At 32.2% G+C, this 20,002-nt stretch overlaps 1 protein-coding gene across 5 annotated transcripts in view; it reads left to right on the plus strand.

Moving 5' to 3' along the window:
• The window catches only part of nemy (cytochrome b561 family member no extended memory), a 62,830-nt gene that overhangs the window by 36,187 nt on the left and 6,641 nt on the right, over nt 1-20,002 (plus strand). For 3 of the 5 annotated variants that reach the window (XM_075312106.1, XM_075312107.1, XM_075312108.1), the window contains exon 2: nt 3,206-3,381. The exons of the other annotated variants lie outside the window; for them this stretch is intronic. In XM_075312106.1, the coding sequence (XP_075168221.1) occupies nt 3,332-3,381 (50 nt within the window). In that variant the 5' untranslated portion in view covers nt 3,206-3,331. The remainder of the gene's footprint in view (nt 1-3,205; nt 3,382-20,002) is intronic. 5 annotated transcript variants of the gene reach the window in all.

Raw genomic sequence — 20,002 nt, forward strand, 5'->3', positions numbered from 1 at the left:
GTAGCTCCCATATATAGCTTTCGCCCGATTTACACTCATATGACCACAGAGGCCAATTTTTAACTCCGATTTAGTTGACATTTTGCACAGGGAGTAGAATTAGCATTATAGTTATGCGTTCCAAATTTGGTTGAAATCGGTTCAGATTTAGATATATCTCCCATATATATGTTTTTCTGATTTCGACAAAATTGGTCAAAATACCAACATTTTCCTTGTAAAATCGCCACTGTTTAGTCGAAAAGTTGTAAAAATGACTCTAATTTTCCTAAATTCTAATACATATATATCGAGCGATAAATCATAAATAAACTTTTGCGAAGTTTCCTTAAAATGCTTCAGATTTAAATGTTTCCCATATTTTTTACTAACATTGTGTTCCACCCTAGTGCATAAGCCGACTTAAATTTTGACTCTATAGATTTTGTTGAAGTCTATCAAATTCTGTCCAGATCGAGTGATATTTAAATGTATGTATTTGGGAAAAACCTTTATATATAGCCCTCAACACATTTGACGGATGTGCTATGGTATCGAAAATTTAGATCTACATAGTGGTGCAGGGTAATAAGGGCTGTTTTCTTTTTGCACTGGATACAACATTTGTAAGAAACATCTAACCAGTGCAAGCCGCGCCGATCTTGCCAGATTGTGTTTTGATAAAGTGACGCTTCATCGATTCACAATAGCACTTTATTGTGACTAATTTATCGAAAAACATGTAATTCAAAGTGGTATAGTGTCATAAATAATCGCAGCAGTAATTTTTTTTACTAATTGGAGCATTTCATACATTAAAAATGCAAGATTTCACTTCTTTTCTGTGATTGTTTTTAAACAGCTGTTGCATATTTTTGGAGATGTCCTGGATAAACGAGTACTCTGTTTTCTTTTAGTCCTTCACGGCTTAGGGTATCCAGTGCTAAAAGAAAACAGCCCTATAGTCGGCCCCGCCCGACTTTAGACTTTCCTTACTTGTTGTTAAATAATTAATTATCAAATTTAATTTTAAAAATAATAATTTTTCTGTGGTTTAAGAAAATTTCGTATTTTGAACGAAATACGAAGCTCAAGACACACAAAATTTAAGTAAAATTCACACATTTTAGGAAACTATGACCATTGTGTTCATAAAGTAAAATTTACTCATTTTAGAAAAAAAAAATAATATTTTGTGATCGAATTTGTATAAAATGTTCTAAAAAAAGTTCTATAACAGTTCTCATTTTTAGTTTATGTCATTAAAGTAAGCAAAATGAAGGAAAATTTTCTCACATTTGGCTAAAACTACACCCAGAAAAAAGTGACCCCTTCTTTAAGTTAAAATGAACTCATTGTGAAGAAAGTGGAACTTCGTATAGCGCCAAAGACATTTTTATTTGTTTGAACGATGTGATTTTCGTAGATATTAGGAATAATGCATTCCATATATTAGTTAACATTTTCCTATATTTATATACCACTATACTACAGAATGAAAAAATTTAACTAATTTGAATTCATATATGGAATGATTTTATTGAAATTTTTTCATTCATTTCGACAAATCTTACACATTTGTGGTTAAACTTTTACTTCATAATTAGAACTGCTTACCTTCGTTTTTAAATACAATTTTATTTATTTCTATAAGCAATTTTATCTTCAATAAAAGACATGTTTTATTAATATATTGAATATATTTATTAAGAATCAACAGCATCGAATCTCTTTGAAATATTAGTTTATTATTCCACTATTTCCAATTTCCGTGTGATATTATCAACTGTAAAACGCACTTTTTCTTCTTCTTGTACTTTTCACTTTTAATAAGTTGCTGCCTAACGATTTTGTCCTCCTTTTACAATTTCAATACCTACAAATATAAAAAATCATAAAACATTTTTGTTGCAAAAGGTTAGCGTCACTGAATATTACCTGATAATTGAAGATTCCAAAATGAAGACAAATGAAAGGGTTGTTATTCTGCTGGTGTTTTCTTTCTTTATACACTATCACGAACATTGATAGATTTATTTAAAAAAACGAAAATTTTTCTCACTAATTTAAAATAACAAATATTTTATATATTTTATTTGTTATTTATTATATTATTTTACCATATTATTTTTTAACAATCTCTCCGTATACCAAAACAACGCGATTCCAACTAAAAAAACAACCGACGCGCAAATATATCGATTACACCCACGCGCAAACACATCGATTGCGATGACAGGTATCGATTACAGGTAGACAATAGAAATATAGGAAAATTTCCTATATTCTAACAAGTTTGTTTCCTGAAGTTTTGATTGGATTGCATACTTCTTAGTACGAATGAACTAAAATATTTTTCTATGCCAAGTGTTGTTCGTATGTATGAAAAACTTTCTATTATAAAGGAAGTCGCAATTATCATTTTATAAGAAATTTTACTAATTTTGAGGAAACTTGGTTTTAGTTCGGGTTTTGTTTATTTTTACGAATGCTTTGTTATCGGTGAATAAAATTTTCTTGTTCAGTAGTAAATTCTTATACCCAGCGAAGAAAATAGTATGAGTAAAATTCCATGCCTTATTCTAGTTAATGAACTATTCCTAACTGCTTACAGTTTAGGATTTTTTTACTGAAACGAGTAAATTTTATTATTTTTCACAAAAATTTACCTTAATGGAAATAAAATGGATAAACTATATTAATGAAAATTTTTTCCTTTAGTTTCGAAGGCACTTTTTTCTGGGTGTAGCGACCAAAACCGCGAAAATAAGAAATTTAATATTTACAAAAAAACGCAGGTTTCTTTGCCAAAAATGTCAGAAAATTAATTTTTGGAAGTAATTATTGATTAGGAGTAGTATTTCTGCTGCCCATGTCTTGTTACCTATCAAAGAAATAACACTCTAACAACATAGTGATGTATGTTAGTGTATAATGAAATTAAACAGAATCACAAACAAAATAAAAAAAAAATTAATTGAGTGACTCTCCCTTTTTTCATGTTTTTAGATTTGTTTTGTTTTTCGCCTCACATGAAAATTCGCGTTTCTGCTCTGAATTCATTACACTTCCCACTGCCAAAATCGCAAACGCATGACGTCGTTATTTTTTCAGTCGATTTTTCTTCGTTCATTAGTCTGTAGGTGTTTTTCTCCTCGTCCCTTTTTGGTGTCTTACTATTCTAATTTTCACTTTTGTCATTTGCCAATTTTTGTTTGGTATTTAGCTGTAAAATTAACAACAACAAAAAAAATTAATTCTTATAAATAAAACGAGAGAGAATTTTGAAAGTGAAATAACAATAACCGCAAAAATCCGAAATTTGTTAGTGCAAATTATTTCGTTATTGTAAATGCGTGATCGTCACTTAAACAAAATGCCGCGTGGTGGAACAACAACAGCGTAAGTGATCTCTTTTGTTTGTTATTGTTCTAAATTTATTTTTAAACAATTTACATTTTTATTATTATTATTAATTAAGATGTTCTATATTCGTACATGATGTCTGTATAGAAATAAATGTGAAATATTCGAGGGTGTGTGTATGTGTGTGTGTGTTATGTCTGAGTTAGGGGGTCAAACGTAAAATACTTTGACGTTATCTCAGTGACGTTTATTTTATGCCTATTGACAGTTTTGTGATGCCCATATTGTACATCTCTTTATGTTACAGGATGTCATTTGGGGTCATTGATTTGTAAAGATTATGAACAAAAAGTTTTTTTTTGATTACTTGACAACAAAATGTAATACAAAAAATTCATTGGAGAAATTTGTGCTACATACATACAGCCTGCATTTATTTTTATTACCGAATTTTGGAAAATCTGAATTTAAGTGAAGCTTAGGTTTACAGAAATCCAGTGTTGCCAGTATTTTTCCGGCTCTCCAAATTACTACGCTTTCGTCCCCAAAAATTCCTAATGTAAGTTAAAATTCCTCACAAAAATCCCCAATGAATTTTTGACAAGTTTTTATAAAAAAATAATAAATAAATATGCTATCTGGCAGAAAATTAGTAAAAATTTAAAACTTATTGTCATACCAGAAGAGCGGTGATCGTCATTCAAATGTTCGAGAAATGAAAATGGGAGTTCGGTCACCATGTATTTATGAACGCAAGTGTACTTCTCAATCCTCAGTTAATAAAATTGGGTGAACCATCATCATTATTTCTTTATTTATCGGTCCGTCATTTAGGCCCGAGTCTTTAGGAAATTTCACAATTGTACACTGTTAGAAAAATATGTTTTTCATATGTTCCGATATAAACAAAATGTGTTTCGGGCACAATTTTTAAACACAATATATTTAAGTGCAAACATTTAATGTTCCTAAACTAACACTAAATGTTTGGGACACATATGTTAATATGTTAGAATATATTATGTTTGGGGCATGAATGTTTCATAAAAATAATATGTGTGAATGTAAACATATATAAAGTTAAAAATTTCGAGTAGACATATATATGTTGTGATATTTTATTTAGAGAGCGACAGAGAGAGAGAGAGAGAGAGTATAGAGAAAGAAATAGAGATGTAAACCGGGAGGGTTGACGAAAGATATCAACATAACACAGCGAGAGAATCAAAAGGGAGCAATTTCTGTGAAACCGCTTGTATGTTGTTTCGGAAACTGTTTTATGATAAGGCCAAAAATTTAATATGCTTAAGTCTAAATATTATTTAATTTGAATATTAGAATGAGAATTCGGAGTAAAGAGAATAGATATTCGGAACAAAGAGAATAAACCAAGAGGAGTTGACGGACACCTTCAAGTAGAAAAGCGGACATTAAGTTCGAGTTTTGCAGCTAAAACAATTGAAAAAGTTTATTTTCTTTAAAATGAATTATTAAAGAAAAGTAAAAGGCAAAACATTTCCATTTTAGAGTGATAATGCCAACTTAATACCGGCCTTAAAGGTAAAAATTAAGTACAAATGTGTCAATTAAAAAAAAAATGGTGTTCGGTCGGATCAGGGATTGAACCCACGGCCTTTTGCATGCAAGGCAGACATGCTAACCACTGCTCCACGTGGCCAACAAATGTATGTTTCTGTTAAATAATGTTATGTTTGTATGGGGTCGTGGGCGCTGCAAACTATGCTATATAAACTTATTACGATAATTGTCTACAGGGGACCATAACGGCTACGTAGCTCAGTGAATAGTGTGTCGGCTTACAAACTGTATGGTCCTCCGTCCAGGAGAAAGGTAAAATTTAAAAAATTGAATAATTTCTTCAACATTATTTGTATTACACAAAAAGGTGCCAAGAACTAAAAAATTTTGTGGAAGTGAAAATTATATGAGGGAATGAGCACAATCTTCTTTGGGGAAAATTCTTCCAAGCATATAATATTTTTGGGCTCAAAATGCTTCCAAACATATAATATGTTCACATAAAACAAACATATTAATGTTTCAGCAGTATCCAATAATATATGTGATTCCTGCAAAATATGTTTGGAACATATGTTAGAGAAGCGATTTTTTTTGAGGGTGTGGAAAAATGTCTTAATCAAGCTGAGTAAAAACATAAATTAGTTCCTGGGCCCCATATTATTTGTATTATTGATAGCTCATTATATTATTTAGAAATCACCAAAAAAGGAATTCGTTGTGTTGTTCAAGCCTATTAGTGTGCAGAAATTATATTTGGCGGGAAAATCACAAACGGCTATTGTTGGGGAGCTCAAACACCTCAGAGTGAATATAATGTTTCTGTATCGTACTCTAATCACGGTTGCCACTCCAGCTAAAAAAATCTATTTCTATAGAAAAGTTTGTCAAAAATTTATTTCTATAGAAAATTTTGTCAACATTTTAATTCTATAGAAAATCTTATCAAAATTTTATTTCTATAGAAAATTTTGTCAACATTTTAATTCTATAGAAAATCTTATCAAAATTTTATTTATATAGAAAATTTTGTCAACATTTTAATTCTATAGAAAATCTTATCAAAATTTTATTTCTATAGAAAATTTTGTCAAAATTTTATTTCTATAGAAATTTTTGTCAAAATTGTGCTTCTCTACGAAATTTTGTCAAAATGTTATTTCTATAGAAAAGAAAATTTTATTTCTATAGAAAATTTTGTCAAAATTTCGTTTCTATAGAAAATTTGGTCAAAATTTTGTTTCTATAAATTTTTTTTTTAATTTTATTTCTATAGAAAATTGTATTTCTATAGAAAAATTTTGTCAAAATTTTATTTTTATAGGAAATTCTGTCAAAATATTATTTCTAGAAAATTTTGTCAAAATTTTATTTCTTAGAAAATTATGTCAAAGTTTTATTTCTATAGGAAATTTTGTCAAAATTTTATTTCTTATAAAATTTTGCACAATTTTATTTCTAAAGAAAATTTTGTCAAAATTTTATTTCCATAGAAAATTTTGCCCAAATTTTATTTTTATCAAAAATTTTGTCAAAATTGTGCTTCTATACGAAATTTTGTCAATATGTTATTTCTATAGAAAAGAAAATTTTATTTCTATAGAAAATTTTGTCAAAATTTCATTTCTATAGAAAATTTGGTCAAAATTGTATTTCTATAGATTTTTTTTCAAATTTTTTTTTTCTTTCATTCGTTTTGTTATGTTATTGTTGGTTTTTGTTCTTTAATCTTTGTTGTTGTTGTTTTTTTTTTTTTTTTTTTTTTTGATTTTAGCTTAAAACCATACATTGACTAAACTACAAGTGTAGCTTAACCAACAGAGGAAAAGAATTTTTGTCAATTTTATTTGGGCAAAGCCCTATAGACTGCAAGATGGTTGGATGGACGCACGTTTCGGAATTACCACATTCCTCATCAGCATCCTCTACTTGCGGCAAAACTATAAACCAATTATCAGAATAAATTCAGGCAGTTCACTAAACCCAAAAGTGTACCATACTTGAACCTTCCAAAAAAAGGTTTACATGATAGCCGGCTTATGCCGAAATAAATTCGTACAAACATCTCTCTTTTCCTTTGCCACCATCAAATCATCGATTTTACCCAAATAAATTTGACAAACATTCTTTTCCTCTGTTGGTTAAGCTACACTTGTAGTTTAGTCAATGTATGGTTTTCAGCTGAAATAAAAAAACAACAACAATGATTAAAGAACAAAAACCAACAATAACAAAACAAAACGAATGAAAGAAAGAAGAGAATGCACGCTCAAAATAAAACCCAGCCAACTTCACTCAAATCGATGATTTGATGGTGCAAAGGAAAAGAGAGATGTTTGTACGAATTTATTTCGGCATAAGCCGGCTATCAATGTAAAGCCTTTTTTCGGAGGGTTCAAGTGTGGTTTATTGTTGGGTTTAATGAACTGCCTGAATTTATTCTGATAATTGGTTGATAGTTTTGCTGCAAGTAGAGGATGCTGATGAGGAATGTGGTAATTCCGAAACGTGCGTCCATCCAACCATCTTGCAGTCTATAGGGCTTTGCCCAAATAAATTTGACAAACATTCTTTTCCTCTGTTGGTTAAGCTACACTTGTAGTTTAGTCAATGTATGGTTTTAAGCTGAAATCAAAAAAACAACAAAATTTTGTTTCTATATAAAATTTTATTTCTATAGAAAAATTTTGTCAAAATTTTATTTTTATAGGAAATTCTGTCAAAATTTTATTTTAATAGAAAATTTTGTCAAAATTTTATTTCTATAGAAAATTTTGTCAACATTTTATTTCTATAGAAAATTTTGTCAAAATTTTATTTCTGTAGAAATTTTTGTCAAAATTTTATTTCTATAGAAAATTTTGTCAAAATCTTATTTTTATAGAAAATTTCCAAGAAAAGCAAAAAATGCTACCAAAAATATATTTTTACTTACCACTAAAAAAACAAAAAAAAATGCTTTCATGTTTCTGAACATGTGTTGAAAGAATGAATGAAAAACGAAACTAAAAAGATCGATGCAGGCAATGGAAAAATAAATGTAAACAATAGCAGGTGATATCATTATTAATAGTAGGTAGTTACTATTAAATGCACGTTAAGAATATTTAATTAATCTAGGCACTTAAGGGTTCCAAACAAATCTTAATCAACAATGATATACGAGATATGTTTCCATAATTATTGTAAAAATGTTGACCACCTAATAAGAAACTTACCATGTTTAGCTGTTTGTAAACTTTTTCTGCATGCCAATTATAATTTATATAAATTCTCTTTGGAAAAATCTTAAAATCCAATTTCAAAATCTCAAATTTACAAAATTCATCATCCCCCATTGACAATTGCAACGTAATAATAACATTAAGAAATAATAAAAATATTTAACATTTTTGTCCATCATAAACTTCATAACAAATGTCATTAATTAATTAATTAAACGTTAATAAAATACATAAACATAATTACTTTTATTAGGCATAAATAAAAAATATGGTAATTAAAACCTGAACATGTTCAACTACTATGTAATGTCATTTCACGCAACACTATTATCCACACTTTCTGTCTTTACCCTCGCACTCTCTCACTCACAATCTTCATATACTGCTCTATGATCAATTGAGCACAACCTCCATATGTTTGTATCACAACAGCAAATATTCATGGAATGTATTAAGACTATAGAGACGAGACATGACCGAACATGCAAAGTTATTTGATTTTATTAAATCAAATTTGATATGTGTCTGTCATAAAACTGTTGGGTCTGATGGCTTCTGACAGAATGTCGCTCGTTGGGAAGGACTGGAAATTTGTTAGCATTTAGCTAACTTCTGTGTGATGACATCTGTGCAGAAAGTGTCTAAGATATGTGAGAGGTGTAGGAGTGCGTGTGTGTGTGTGCAAGTGCCAAAGATAATAGGGAAGGTCTCAGCCATCGCTGTCTTGTTTGTAACAGTCATTGTTGTGTTCTGTTAAGTGAATAAAAACTTTACTAATATGCCACATAATCAAATTGGAAAGATATATGGCGGCATGAAGTTGCAATCAAAAGCCATGTTTTGTTGGTTGATATTTACAGAGATAAACGCATACATTATTATGTGTGAGGGCCTTGTAAAGTATCAAACATGGAGAAATGTGGCATGATATAGAGAGAAATTGTTTTTACAGTTAAGTTACATACCCCCTGTTCTGGTTTACGGATTCGCAAAACGCAAAATTTTTCTCAACCTCTATTTTCTGAACCATAATGATATATAATACGAAATTTTTATAAATAGTTCTTATTGATAAGAAATTTAATTGGAACAAAATTCATGACAAAACATGGAATGGTTCAAAAGTTATTAAAAATTCAAAATTTTGCGTTTTGTGAATTCGTAAACCAGAACTTGGGGGATAGTCTAGATTAGGAAGTTTGAGTTTTTTTTTTTATTTAAGGTAGTGCGATTTAAGCCTCTTTGACACCTCTAAAGGATTTTTTGCCAAAGGCCGGTAGGCACCTCTACAAACAAATTTTTCTGATTCATTCACGAAATTAAAATTAATTTAATTAATTTTTTAATTGAAATGTCTTCAATCACAGAGATGATAGTATCAATTAAAAAATTTATTGAAAGCCAATTAAAAAATTAATTGATACTATTAATTTTTGAGATTGATTTTTGTTTCAATTAAAAAATTTGTTGAATCAACTACATTTTTCATTAAAAATTTTTAAAACTCAAGATGAATTTTTTTTCTGTGTAACGAAATTTCCCCTACTGAGTTTGCATAAAAAATTCTGTGAATATTTTTGCTAGCAAATATTTCGGGAGACTTCGTTAGCGATTGTTTATATATATGCACTAATTTAAATTAAAATTAATTTAAAAAATATATTAAATGAAATTAATTAAAATTTCTTTTAATTCTCTTCCAATCCACTGTCTAGTATAATATATCTCGTTTTCATTGTTTTTTGTCTTTATTTTCTTTTTCATTTTATTTTTCGATTGGCAAACGTACACTCAAACTTTGTATTGCATCTTTTGTAAAGTTGTAGATGCAATTTATTCATTGAATTGAATTAAATTTTTTTCATTTCATTTCATTTCACTCTACTCTGCTCAATGTGATCTCTATCTTCATCTTCATAATAGTCCAGCACTTTGTAGACATGGTTGTCATATTTGCATTTTGATTATTGCAAATTAATGTTGACGGCAACGTTTTATAAATTTATTAGTGCAACTTGCACAGGCAGGCAGACAGACAAATGGAAGGAATGAATAGCTTTTTTGGGTAATAGACTCAGAATTCTGAATGTCCCTCTTACAGACTATGAATATTTTATATTTGCGAGAAAGGGTTAGTAGCAGGGACGTACGAAGTGAGAGGGCCCGGAGTCTGAGTGTGGCTAATAGCTTGAAGGGATTGTAGAATTGTTTCTTCTATCATAGGCTGTTTATAAATTTTACTTTCAATTTGACATTTCTTAGTCATTTGAATGCAGCGTAATTTAAACATCTGCTGGAAAATCTGGAAAATTAGCATCCATAAATTGTCGTCTAAAGAATCTATTGACATGATGAAAAAACAAGATTGATTTGAATACGATTAGGCAAATGATGTCTTACAGAATTGAAAATGAAATTGTGTGGCAAGAAACGTGCATAGTTTATAAATATTTAGGATGAAAAAGCTTAATGAAATACTATTTCAGAAAGCCTATTTGGCAGTTTTTTTTTTTTGGATGAGTAATGGAACAAAGTTTTTTTTCTCTATATATTTCAAATGAAGTCCCAGCATGTTGTATAAATTGAAGAGAGTTTGACAACATCACTCCTTGTTGCACATTAATTAATTATTCAACGCCTATAAGGAGATAACCGCAAGACAAACATCAAAGTTATATAATACCAAACCGGATATCATCTATTGATTTCACAAATTTATTTTATATTATTACACTCTCACCCTTAGGTATACTAAACTTTATGTCTCCTTTCCATTCATCCTATACGTCACGATTATTGTGACCTTTCTTTAAGCTGAAGTTGGTTTTATGTGTTTTCCTCTGAATACTCTCAAGTTCGCTGTAAACATCACTTATGTTGGCTTATGTAGTTTTTCTCTGTATGTGTATGTGCATAATCTGATTGTTTGCCTGTAATCAATTTTCGCCGATTATCCCAACGAAAACCACCTGTATGACCTCAACAGGCGATCCCCAATGGCAAAAGAAAATGAAAAGAAAACCTGTTCAAGCAATTGCAATACAACAACAACGACAACATGAAGCAATCATTCAATTTGGCTCGTGTAATGTGTGGTGCTTTCTAACGATATATTACGAAGTTTATTATTAGAGGCAAGGTAAAGATTATTGTGATTACTCCTCAAAGTGTTTCCAAACAAAACTAACATTACACTCACACACATATGCACATCTATGTATATCAAATACTAGCTATGACTCTGTTAAGAAAAGCAATAGCATTGTCTATATTTCCTCACTATAGATAACTTTATAGGAGGGGGATTCTCTTTGACTGTTGCATACAATGCGACCAAAAACATTTTCTCATGCAAGTTTTTGTAGTTACTTCTTCATATCGTTGTTGGTATTGTTGTTGTTGTTTTTTCTTACATCTACTGTTGTCTCGTCTTAAGACATCTGTGAAAAGTGAAAGAAATTTGTTTGCATTATTATATTCGCTGTAGGCTAGGTGCTGTTTAGCTATTTTACCTCCTTGAAAGTCAGTAGCCATAGTAGCAACATCATCATATGCCGCTGTCGCTGTAGTAGCTTATGTAGTGACAGCAAGTAAATGATGCATGAAGCAAAAAGTCTATGTTAAAAACAAAAGTCTATATATTAAATGAAAATGAAATTGAAAACAAAAAAAAACGAAACGATAATAAAAAAAGTGCAGCAGCATAGATACAAACCCCCTCTAAATTTACACAGAGCTGAGACATATCTACTGCAAATAATCATATCAATATGGAGTGTTACACAGAAAATTGAATGGTAATATTTTAAGCATATATTAAAGAAGTAGAAAATCATCATGAATATATGGGGTTTACATAAAAAGATGGACCGATACAGACGATACAAACATATATAAAATTTAAGCAATTTCGAAAAAAGTGGGTGGATATAAAGTTGGAGTATTAGTTCGTAAAGGGGCTTCATATATGAATAAGCAGGATCCTACATTAAATGTAAATATCAAATTTCAGGCATATCGAATAAAAATTAAGACATCAAGATTCTCAAGAAGTACACGCAGAGAAGGAAATTGGACGGTGAGCCTGTAACATTTTTGTCGCAGAAATGTTGTTTTCTTACACGCAAAAAATAATTCTTTTCCAAGATGTAAAAACAATTTCATAAATACTAAACAAAAAAAACTTGCTAATTCCATTTTCCCTCACATCTTTCTCACATCCACGAGGTTTTTTAGTTCTTAACACCTTTTCCTGTAATACCAACAATGTCGAAGAAATTATACGATTTTATAAATTTTAAAATTTTTGTTTTACCTTTTGCCTGGACGGAGAATCGAACCGCGGACCATGCACTTTGTAAGCCAACACACTAACCACTGAGCTATGTACCTGTTATGGTCATCAATAGATAATTATCCATATAAGTTATATTTATATAGCATAGCTTGCGGCGCCCACGAACGGAATAAACAAAGTATATTTAACAGAAACAAACATTTAGTTTGGCACCGTGGAGCAGTGGTTGCTACGTCCGACTTGCATGCCAAGGGTCGTGGGTTCGATCCCTGCTTCGACCAAAGTTTTTTTTTTGTACATATATTCCAGATATGTTCGGGAGATTCCGAAAAAATGTTCAACATTACATTGTACTATATTCAATTTTGAACTGTAAAATGTGTCTTATTAAAGACCTAAAGTCAGAAAAGAACAGTATTTGATATAAACGAAATGGACTGTGTTGTTGTTTCAAAAATAACTTTTTTTTATTGAAAAAATAAAAATTTTGTAACAAACGAATTTTTTTGGTAATACAAGTTTAAAATTTTCGAAGCAATTCAAAAAACTCTAACAAAATAAAAACGTTTTCGGTACACGTTCTCCAAACGTTTTTTTTTTCTTTGCGTGTAGCAAACGGTTGCCGAAATCAGATACATAATTTTCGAGAACATAAGATGGTTGCGACAAACATATTACATGTTTGCTGGCCAATAATACGATTCTGCTCTTGAAACATGAAAATCTCCAAAATTCTGCATATGTGTTTAAAATAACAACCGATTCTTATCTACAAGCCAATCAGTTCAAATTTATGACCTCATTATTATTATTTTGTCTTTTTGGTATTTTTTTTTTTCCATATTTTCCCTTGATAGTTGAATTTTTTTACTTACTCATTTTTTTTACACTTTACCCCTTGTAAAAAATATTAAATTATTTATTATGGAACATCCCATATGCACTACTACATGCCGTTATGTTGTGTTTATACGAATCTATGCTAAAATACAATAATAACAACCATAATGGTAAACCCCATCATCAGACAGTTCATTGACTCAATGAATAGTGAATGAATGGGTGATGAGTGTAGTAAGTGCCGCAGCAGATTTTGGCATCATGTGCTGCTGCACATACATACACGACCCATGTTGGCTATAAAGACATGGAGACATCGATTCCGACATGATCCCCAAATCAAGTTTGTTCAAATTTGTGATGATGTAAAACTTGCAAATCTTTCAAGTTTTATAGGCTTCATCATGTTTCGTTTACGTGCAGTTGTTGTTTGTTTTTGTAGTTTTTCTCTCTACATGAAAATACAAAGTCTCCAAAATGTTAAGAAGGATATTACACAGGAAAGCAATCAACTATATGATTATTGATCCCATTTCCCCAAGTTGTCCTCACTTCTTGTATGTTTAAAACTTTGAACAATGATGTCAAGCCTTAAGTATTCGGCAACATTTGTTTTTCTGTTTTTTTTTAGCAACAGACACATGTTTGAGGTCAAACAATCAACTAAAGTCTATATTAGGGTGTTCTAAGACACGTCAACTGTTTATCTATATAAAATAATCAAAATTGCTTATAATAAGAGGCTGTATTACAATTTTTTTATGAAAATATTTTCTATAGCTTTACGATTTATGGTCAAAGGCAACTTCCAATAGTGTATAACAGAACTTGTATATCCTCATTAGCATGACTTCACTCTAATATCCATCGAATCCAGACCTACTTCAGAAAAGGCAACATAATTTTCAATAATTATAAAGGGTGATTCTTTTGAGGTTAGGATTTTCATGCATTAGTATTTGACAGATCACGTGGGATTTCAGACATGGTGTCAAAGAGAAAGATGCTCAGTATGCTTTGACATTTCATCATGAATAGACTTACTAACGAGCCACAACGTCGAATTTTCAGTGAATGGGCCCTAGAAAAGTTGGCAGAAAATCCGCTTTTTTATCGACAAATTTTGTTCAGCGATGAGGCTCATTTCTGGTTGAATGGCTACGTAAATAAGCAAAATTGCCGCATTTGGAGTGAAGAGCAACCAGAAGCCGTTCAAGAACTGCCCATGCATCCCGAAAAATGCACTGTTTGGTGTGGTTTGTACGCTGGTGGAATCATTGGACCGTATTTTTTCAAAGATGCTGTTGGACGCAACGTTACGGTGAATGGCGATCGCTATCGTTCGATGCTAACAAACTTTTTGTTGCCAAAAATGGAAGAACTGAACTTGGTTGACATGTGGTTTCAACAAGATGGCGCTACATGCCACACAGCTCGCGATTCTATGGCCATTTTGAGGGAAAACTTCGGAGAACAATTCATCTCAAGAAATGGACCGGTAAGTTGGCCACCAAGATCATGCGATTTGACGCCTTTAGACTATTTTTTGTGGGGCTACGTCAAGTCTAAAGTCTACAGAAATAAGCCAGCAACTATTCCAGCTTTGGAAGACAACATTTCCGAAGAAATTCGGGCTATTCCGGCCGAAATGCTCGAAAAAGTTGCCCAAAATTGGACTTTCCGAATGGACCACCTAAGACGCAGCCGCGGTCAACATTTAAATGAAATTATCTTCAAAAAGTAAATGTCATGGACCAATCTAACGTTTCAAATAAAGAACCGATGAGATTTTGCAAATTTTATGCGTTTTTTTTAAAAAAAAAGTTATCAAGCTCTTAACAAATCACCCTTTATATCATCAGATTTTTTTATATCACATCCCCAATATAAAGAGGCAATAGAATGAGTGACAGATCACTTAATTTAACAGATGCTGGAGAAAATATCTACTGGACATATAAACAAACCACTCACATAATCCATACACAACACACACACATACATACTGTCAAACGTATATGCTCTTTAGACAGCTCTTTAGCTCATTCATTTCAATTTTAATTTATTTGTGAAATGATATCACATTACTTACCACTTGCCACACATATATAAGTGAATGGCTGCTATTATGCAGATAGACAACATGGATTATTCATGGAATCAAAAACTGCTACTATGCCATCTCATCGTCATTATGTGAATAATTAAACATTACATTTAACATTTCAATCAACAAGAATTTCTTCAGATCCCAATTCAATTACAAATGTTCCTTCGTTCTCTATTAGGATGAGGATGACGTCGGCTATGGTGGTTTTGTGGCATAACCACATGTGATTAGTGTGTGTATAATCGGTCATAATGGGTATATGAATGTTTTACATTGCATTTCTCATGTTTTGTTGTCTATATGATTATGGGGTGGTGGTGTTAACATTAATTTTAAACATCTGTTTGTCTGGGTCTCTCGATGTTTTACATTACAGTGTTTGGGGACTCCACGTGCGTGTGTATGTGTGTATATGTCTGCATTTAAGGCAGTTGTAAATTCAACTTAAGTACTTTACTCTCATTATAGCACATGTACACAAACATCCATATTAACATATTTAATAACAGGCAGACATTAAACAGAAGCATTTAACACATATTCAGAGCATTTTTAACAGCTTCGACTGCAGAGAGTAGTGGGGTATAATTGTGTTTATGTACTTAATATCAATTTCAGATCATATGATCATTTGCATTATAGCAATAAATATCGTCTGTCGTCGTTGGATTTATTGCCAACAATAAACCATAAATAAAAGGGAATTTAAGTTAGTGTTGTTAATTGAAAACAACACATTTTTCTCGCATAATATTTTTATAGAAATCTTTCAATCTCTACTACCATGTCATTACATTCTCGTCAACGGCCACTGTTACAATTTCAGACAGGTCGGGCTTGTATTTCTGTTTGCCTGAGGAAGCTGTGGGAGACTTAAGCTTATTTTTGGAACGTAAATCGTTTAACGAAGAGGAGTAGTGAGTCTCCTTCCGGGTGCCTCCTCAAGTGGCGGCTAGGGGGAAAAGATAGACGTTTTGGACATCCATCTCAGGACGATCATTAGAGTCTCCCGTGGACCAACACTGTCAAAAAACGTAAATGAATATTACACGAACAGGGAGGAAGTGACCCAGTGCCGGCGGTCAGTGATCAACCTACGAATCATGAAGCGTCAATATCAGGCAATCGCTGACCTCATAAAGGTATGGGTGACTTGGCACTAGTAGTTGAGGAAAGAGTTACTGGTACAGCTACTATAGCTGTGGGCAACTTGGCGCCTGCAATCGAAGATTATGCTATAAGAAAGATGAAGAGGCTCAGTGGAGGTTAGGACCTTTCCGCCCTCCAAAGGAGTTAGAGAGAGAATCTGATAAATGAAGGCGTCAATATCACTATCTTGGCGAACCCAACTGACGTCGGGTCAATAATAAGGTCGCAAGGTTTAACGATGACGTCACAAGACTGACCACGAGAAAGAGATTATCTGGGGCAGAGCGGCGAAAGTTTAAAAGACTGAACCAGATGATGAACGAAAAGCAAATTGATCCGAGAAGGAAACATAAAACTCCTCCTCAAATGGGAAAGACGATAAGATCTTAAACACCGGAAAAAAACAATCCCTTTTCTAGACCAATGGAAAGACCAAATACTGCCCCCAATGGTATCTCAAGCAAGCAGATTCAAATGGAAGGCGGAAAGGTTCGAACGAATTCGATTAAGGTAATTGCATCTAGTCAGTCAACCGCCAAGAAGGAAAAAATAATTATGAACGAACCATGTTTGCAGTAGAGGAAGGGGGATGTTGAAAGGGGTAGGTTGTCATGTTTCTACGAGAACAGAGAACAGAGAGATGCTGCCGGGAGAAACTGTGTTACGCAGTTATCCACCGAAATAGCGCAATTGGCCAAATACCCTAAGATCAGCAAGCGGACATCGAAGATCTTGTCAGCAAATAAAGATCGGTTAACAGATCGGTGAACAGTCCATATAATAGGAAGACTGGCCAACAGTCCCGATCAGAGCAGACTTCCTCCTGTTGAAGCTTGTGCGAAGACTTTGAGCCAAATAGTGGTGAAATCGTCTAGCATAGTGGAGGAGTCACTCTGAAACTTTTGAGAAAAAAGGAAATATGCCACAACTACGTATGAGGATGGGTAGCAAATTGACGAGGGAACGCATTCTGGAGGTATTGGTTTCACACCCCGAGGGATTTGGACTCTTCACAGAGGTACGGCTCCCTTCTTGTGATGGGCATGAACCAGGTCTCCCAGACCACCCTGACCAAAACCAAAGGCAGGACGTTCTTTGTGACTAGAGTTGTCTTTTTTAGAAAAACAGGTGTTGGCGAAAATCCTTCCACGGAGTCTACCAAGAAAGATGAAGTAGGTTTTTTAGGTATAGTGGCAGCCCGATATTTTAGACTCACTTAGACTATTCAGTCCATTGTGATACCACAGTTATGAACTTCTCTCTTATCACTGAGTGCTACACGATTCAATGACAAGGGACCTTCTTTTTATAGCCGAGTCCGAACGTCGTTCCACATTGCAGTGAAACCATTTAGAGATGCTTTGAAACACTCAGAAATGCGACCAGCATTACTGAGGTGGGTTAATCCACCACTGAAAAAGTTTTTGGTGATCGGTCGAAGCAGGAATCGAACCCACGACCTTGTGTATGCAAGGCGGGCATGGTAACCACCACGGTGGTGAAGTAGGTTTGCGGCCTATTAACAAAAATAAGTTTACCGATTCTTAGTGTGGATTCGTTCAAAACTTTGGTTTAGGGCCGGGCTTAAATGTGACCCATTCACCTGATTTTAATTATTGAATTCATTAAACTACTTTTTTAAGTTTAAAGTCACTAATGGATATTTACTCTTAAATCCAATAATTACCCCATATACAAAAACCTACACACAAAAAATTTTTTTTCTGATTCAATCACGAAATTAATTGATCCAATTAATTTTTAATTGAAATGTCTTCAATCACAGAAATGATAGTATCAATTAAAAAATGAATTGAAGGTCAATTAAAAAGTTAATTGATCCAATTAAAAAATTAATTGATACTATTATTTTTGTGATTGATTTTTGTTTCAATTAAAAAATTTGTTGAATCAATTAAATTTTTAATTGAATATTTTTTAAAACTCAATTAAAATTTTAATTGGAAAAATTTTCGTGAAATTTTTTTGTGTGTATGTGTATTACATTCCCTGACTTTTGAAAGCCAATGTGAAAAATTACAAAGGCACGTTCCATCCAATTTTTTTTTATAAATTCCATAGTTAATTTTTTGTAGCTGATTCATAAGAAATTTAAATGTTTGTTTTTAATATTCAGTTTCCCTTTAAGAAGTGTAAGGGAAACAGTGATTTTTATTGTCATCTTAAAGATGCTGCTGTATAGCCCCCGATCAGTAAACTTATTTTATGCTCCAAAGAAAAAAATTTCCAACAAACTGTTGATTAGCAATAATTGAATAATTTTAATTGTGTTGATTTTTTTATATCACATAGCTTAGCTTAGAATCGCATATAGGCAATGATTGTCTTTTGCAATTATAGAAGATTTCACTTTTGCACTGAAGTTTGCATAATTTATCAAAAGAAATTCAATAAATTAGCGCTCTCAACATAAAACGGGCGTAATTACATAGGAGTCATAATTACTTCATTAGCATTAGCAAAGTTTAACAGAGAGAGAGAGAGGAGTGACAGAGAGAAGTAAAGAGATAATCTAGCATAGTTTTATAAGACAATAACATCGTCATATACATAGACACAATACTCCTACATGTTTCTTTGTATTATCAACCCCATGATTGCTAGTAATTGAATTAATAACTTTGAACTTTGAGGCATTTCATTTTTGAGTTCAAACGATAGAGCATCAATCAAAAGAGATAGAAAATCGTCACAGATCTCTGTCACCGTAAATACTGTAATGTAAGCGGTTTCCATTATATCATTCAATTGATGACTACAGAAATGGAACTTTGGCTTTGATTTGATTTTCTTTGCGGTATATGACGATAGTAATAAATTTAAATAAAATGTAATAACAAACACAAAATCATTTTCAATTGTTAGTAAATTTTTGCCTTTAAAGTCCGCTAAGCAACTCTAATGAAATTTCCATGGCCAATAAAGCTCGGTATTCAGTTCTAGTGGAAATGTTAACAATCGATAATAACGCTTCATGAAGGAAAGAAAGAAAAGTAGGAAATTTTCGCTAGAGGTGCACGCATACCGGGCTTAAGGAATGCATTCGTGAGATGTTATCGATTGATAACATTTTGCTCCCATAAAAAATATATGGGATAACTGTATTATTGGCATTCAAAAAGAATGTATGATTGCCATGTGGCTCTCTTATTTTAGGTTCGCTTACACTATTCACTCTGCAGATGGTGAGAAAACTGTATTATTGGCATGAAACAAGAGTGAATGAGTGACAAGTGGTTCTCTTATTTGAGGTTCACTTTTATTCAGTCCACAGGTGGTGAACTTCTCTCTTAATAATGAATGTTGCTCAATGGTAAGGGATCTCCTTCCTATAGCCGCGTCCGAATGGCGTTGCACATTATGGTGAAATCATATGGAGAAGATTTAAAAAACCGAGAAACACACACATTAGGTAGGTACGAAAAAATGCCAAAATGTCGATCATCTCAATACGGGGCTTCACCGGGAAAGGACCAA

The sequence above is a fragment of the Haematobia irritans genome, chromosome 5 (genome assembly GCF_050003625.1).
Source record: "Haematobia irritans isolate KBUSLIRL chromosome 5, ASM5000362v1, whole genome shotgun sequence".
Taxonomy (NCBI): domain Eukaryota; kingdom Metazoa; phylum Arthropoda; class Insecta; order Diptera; family Muscidae; genus Haematobia; species Haematobia irritans.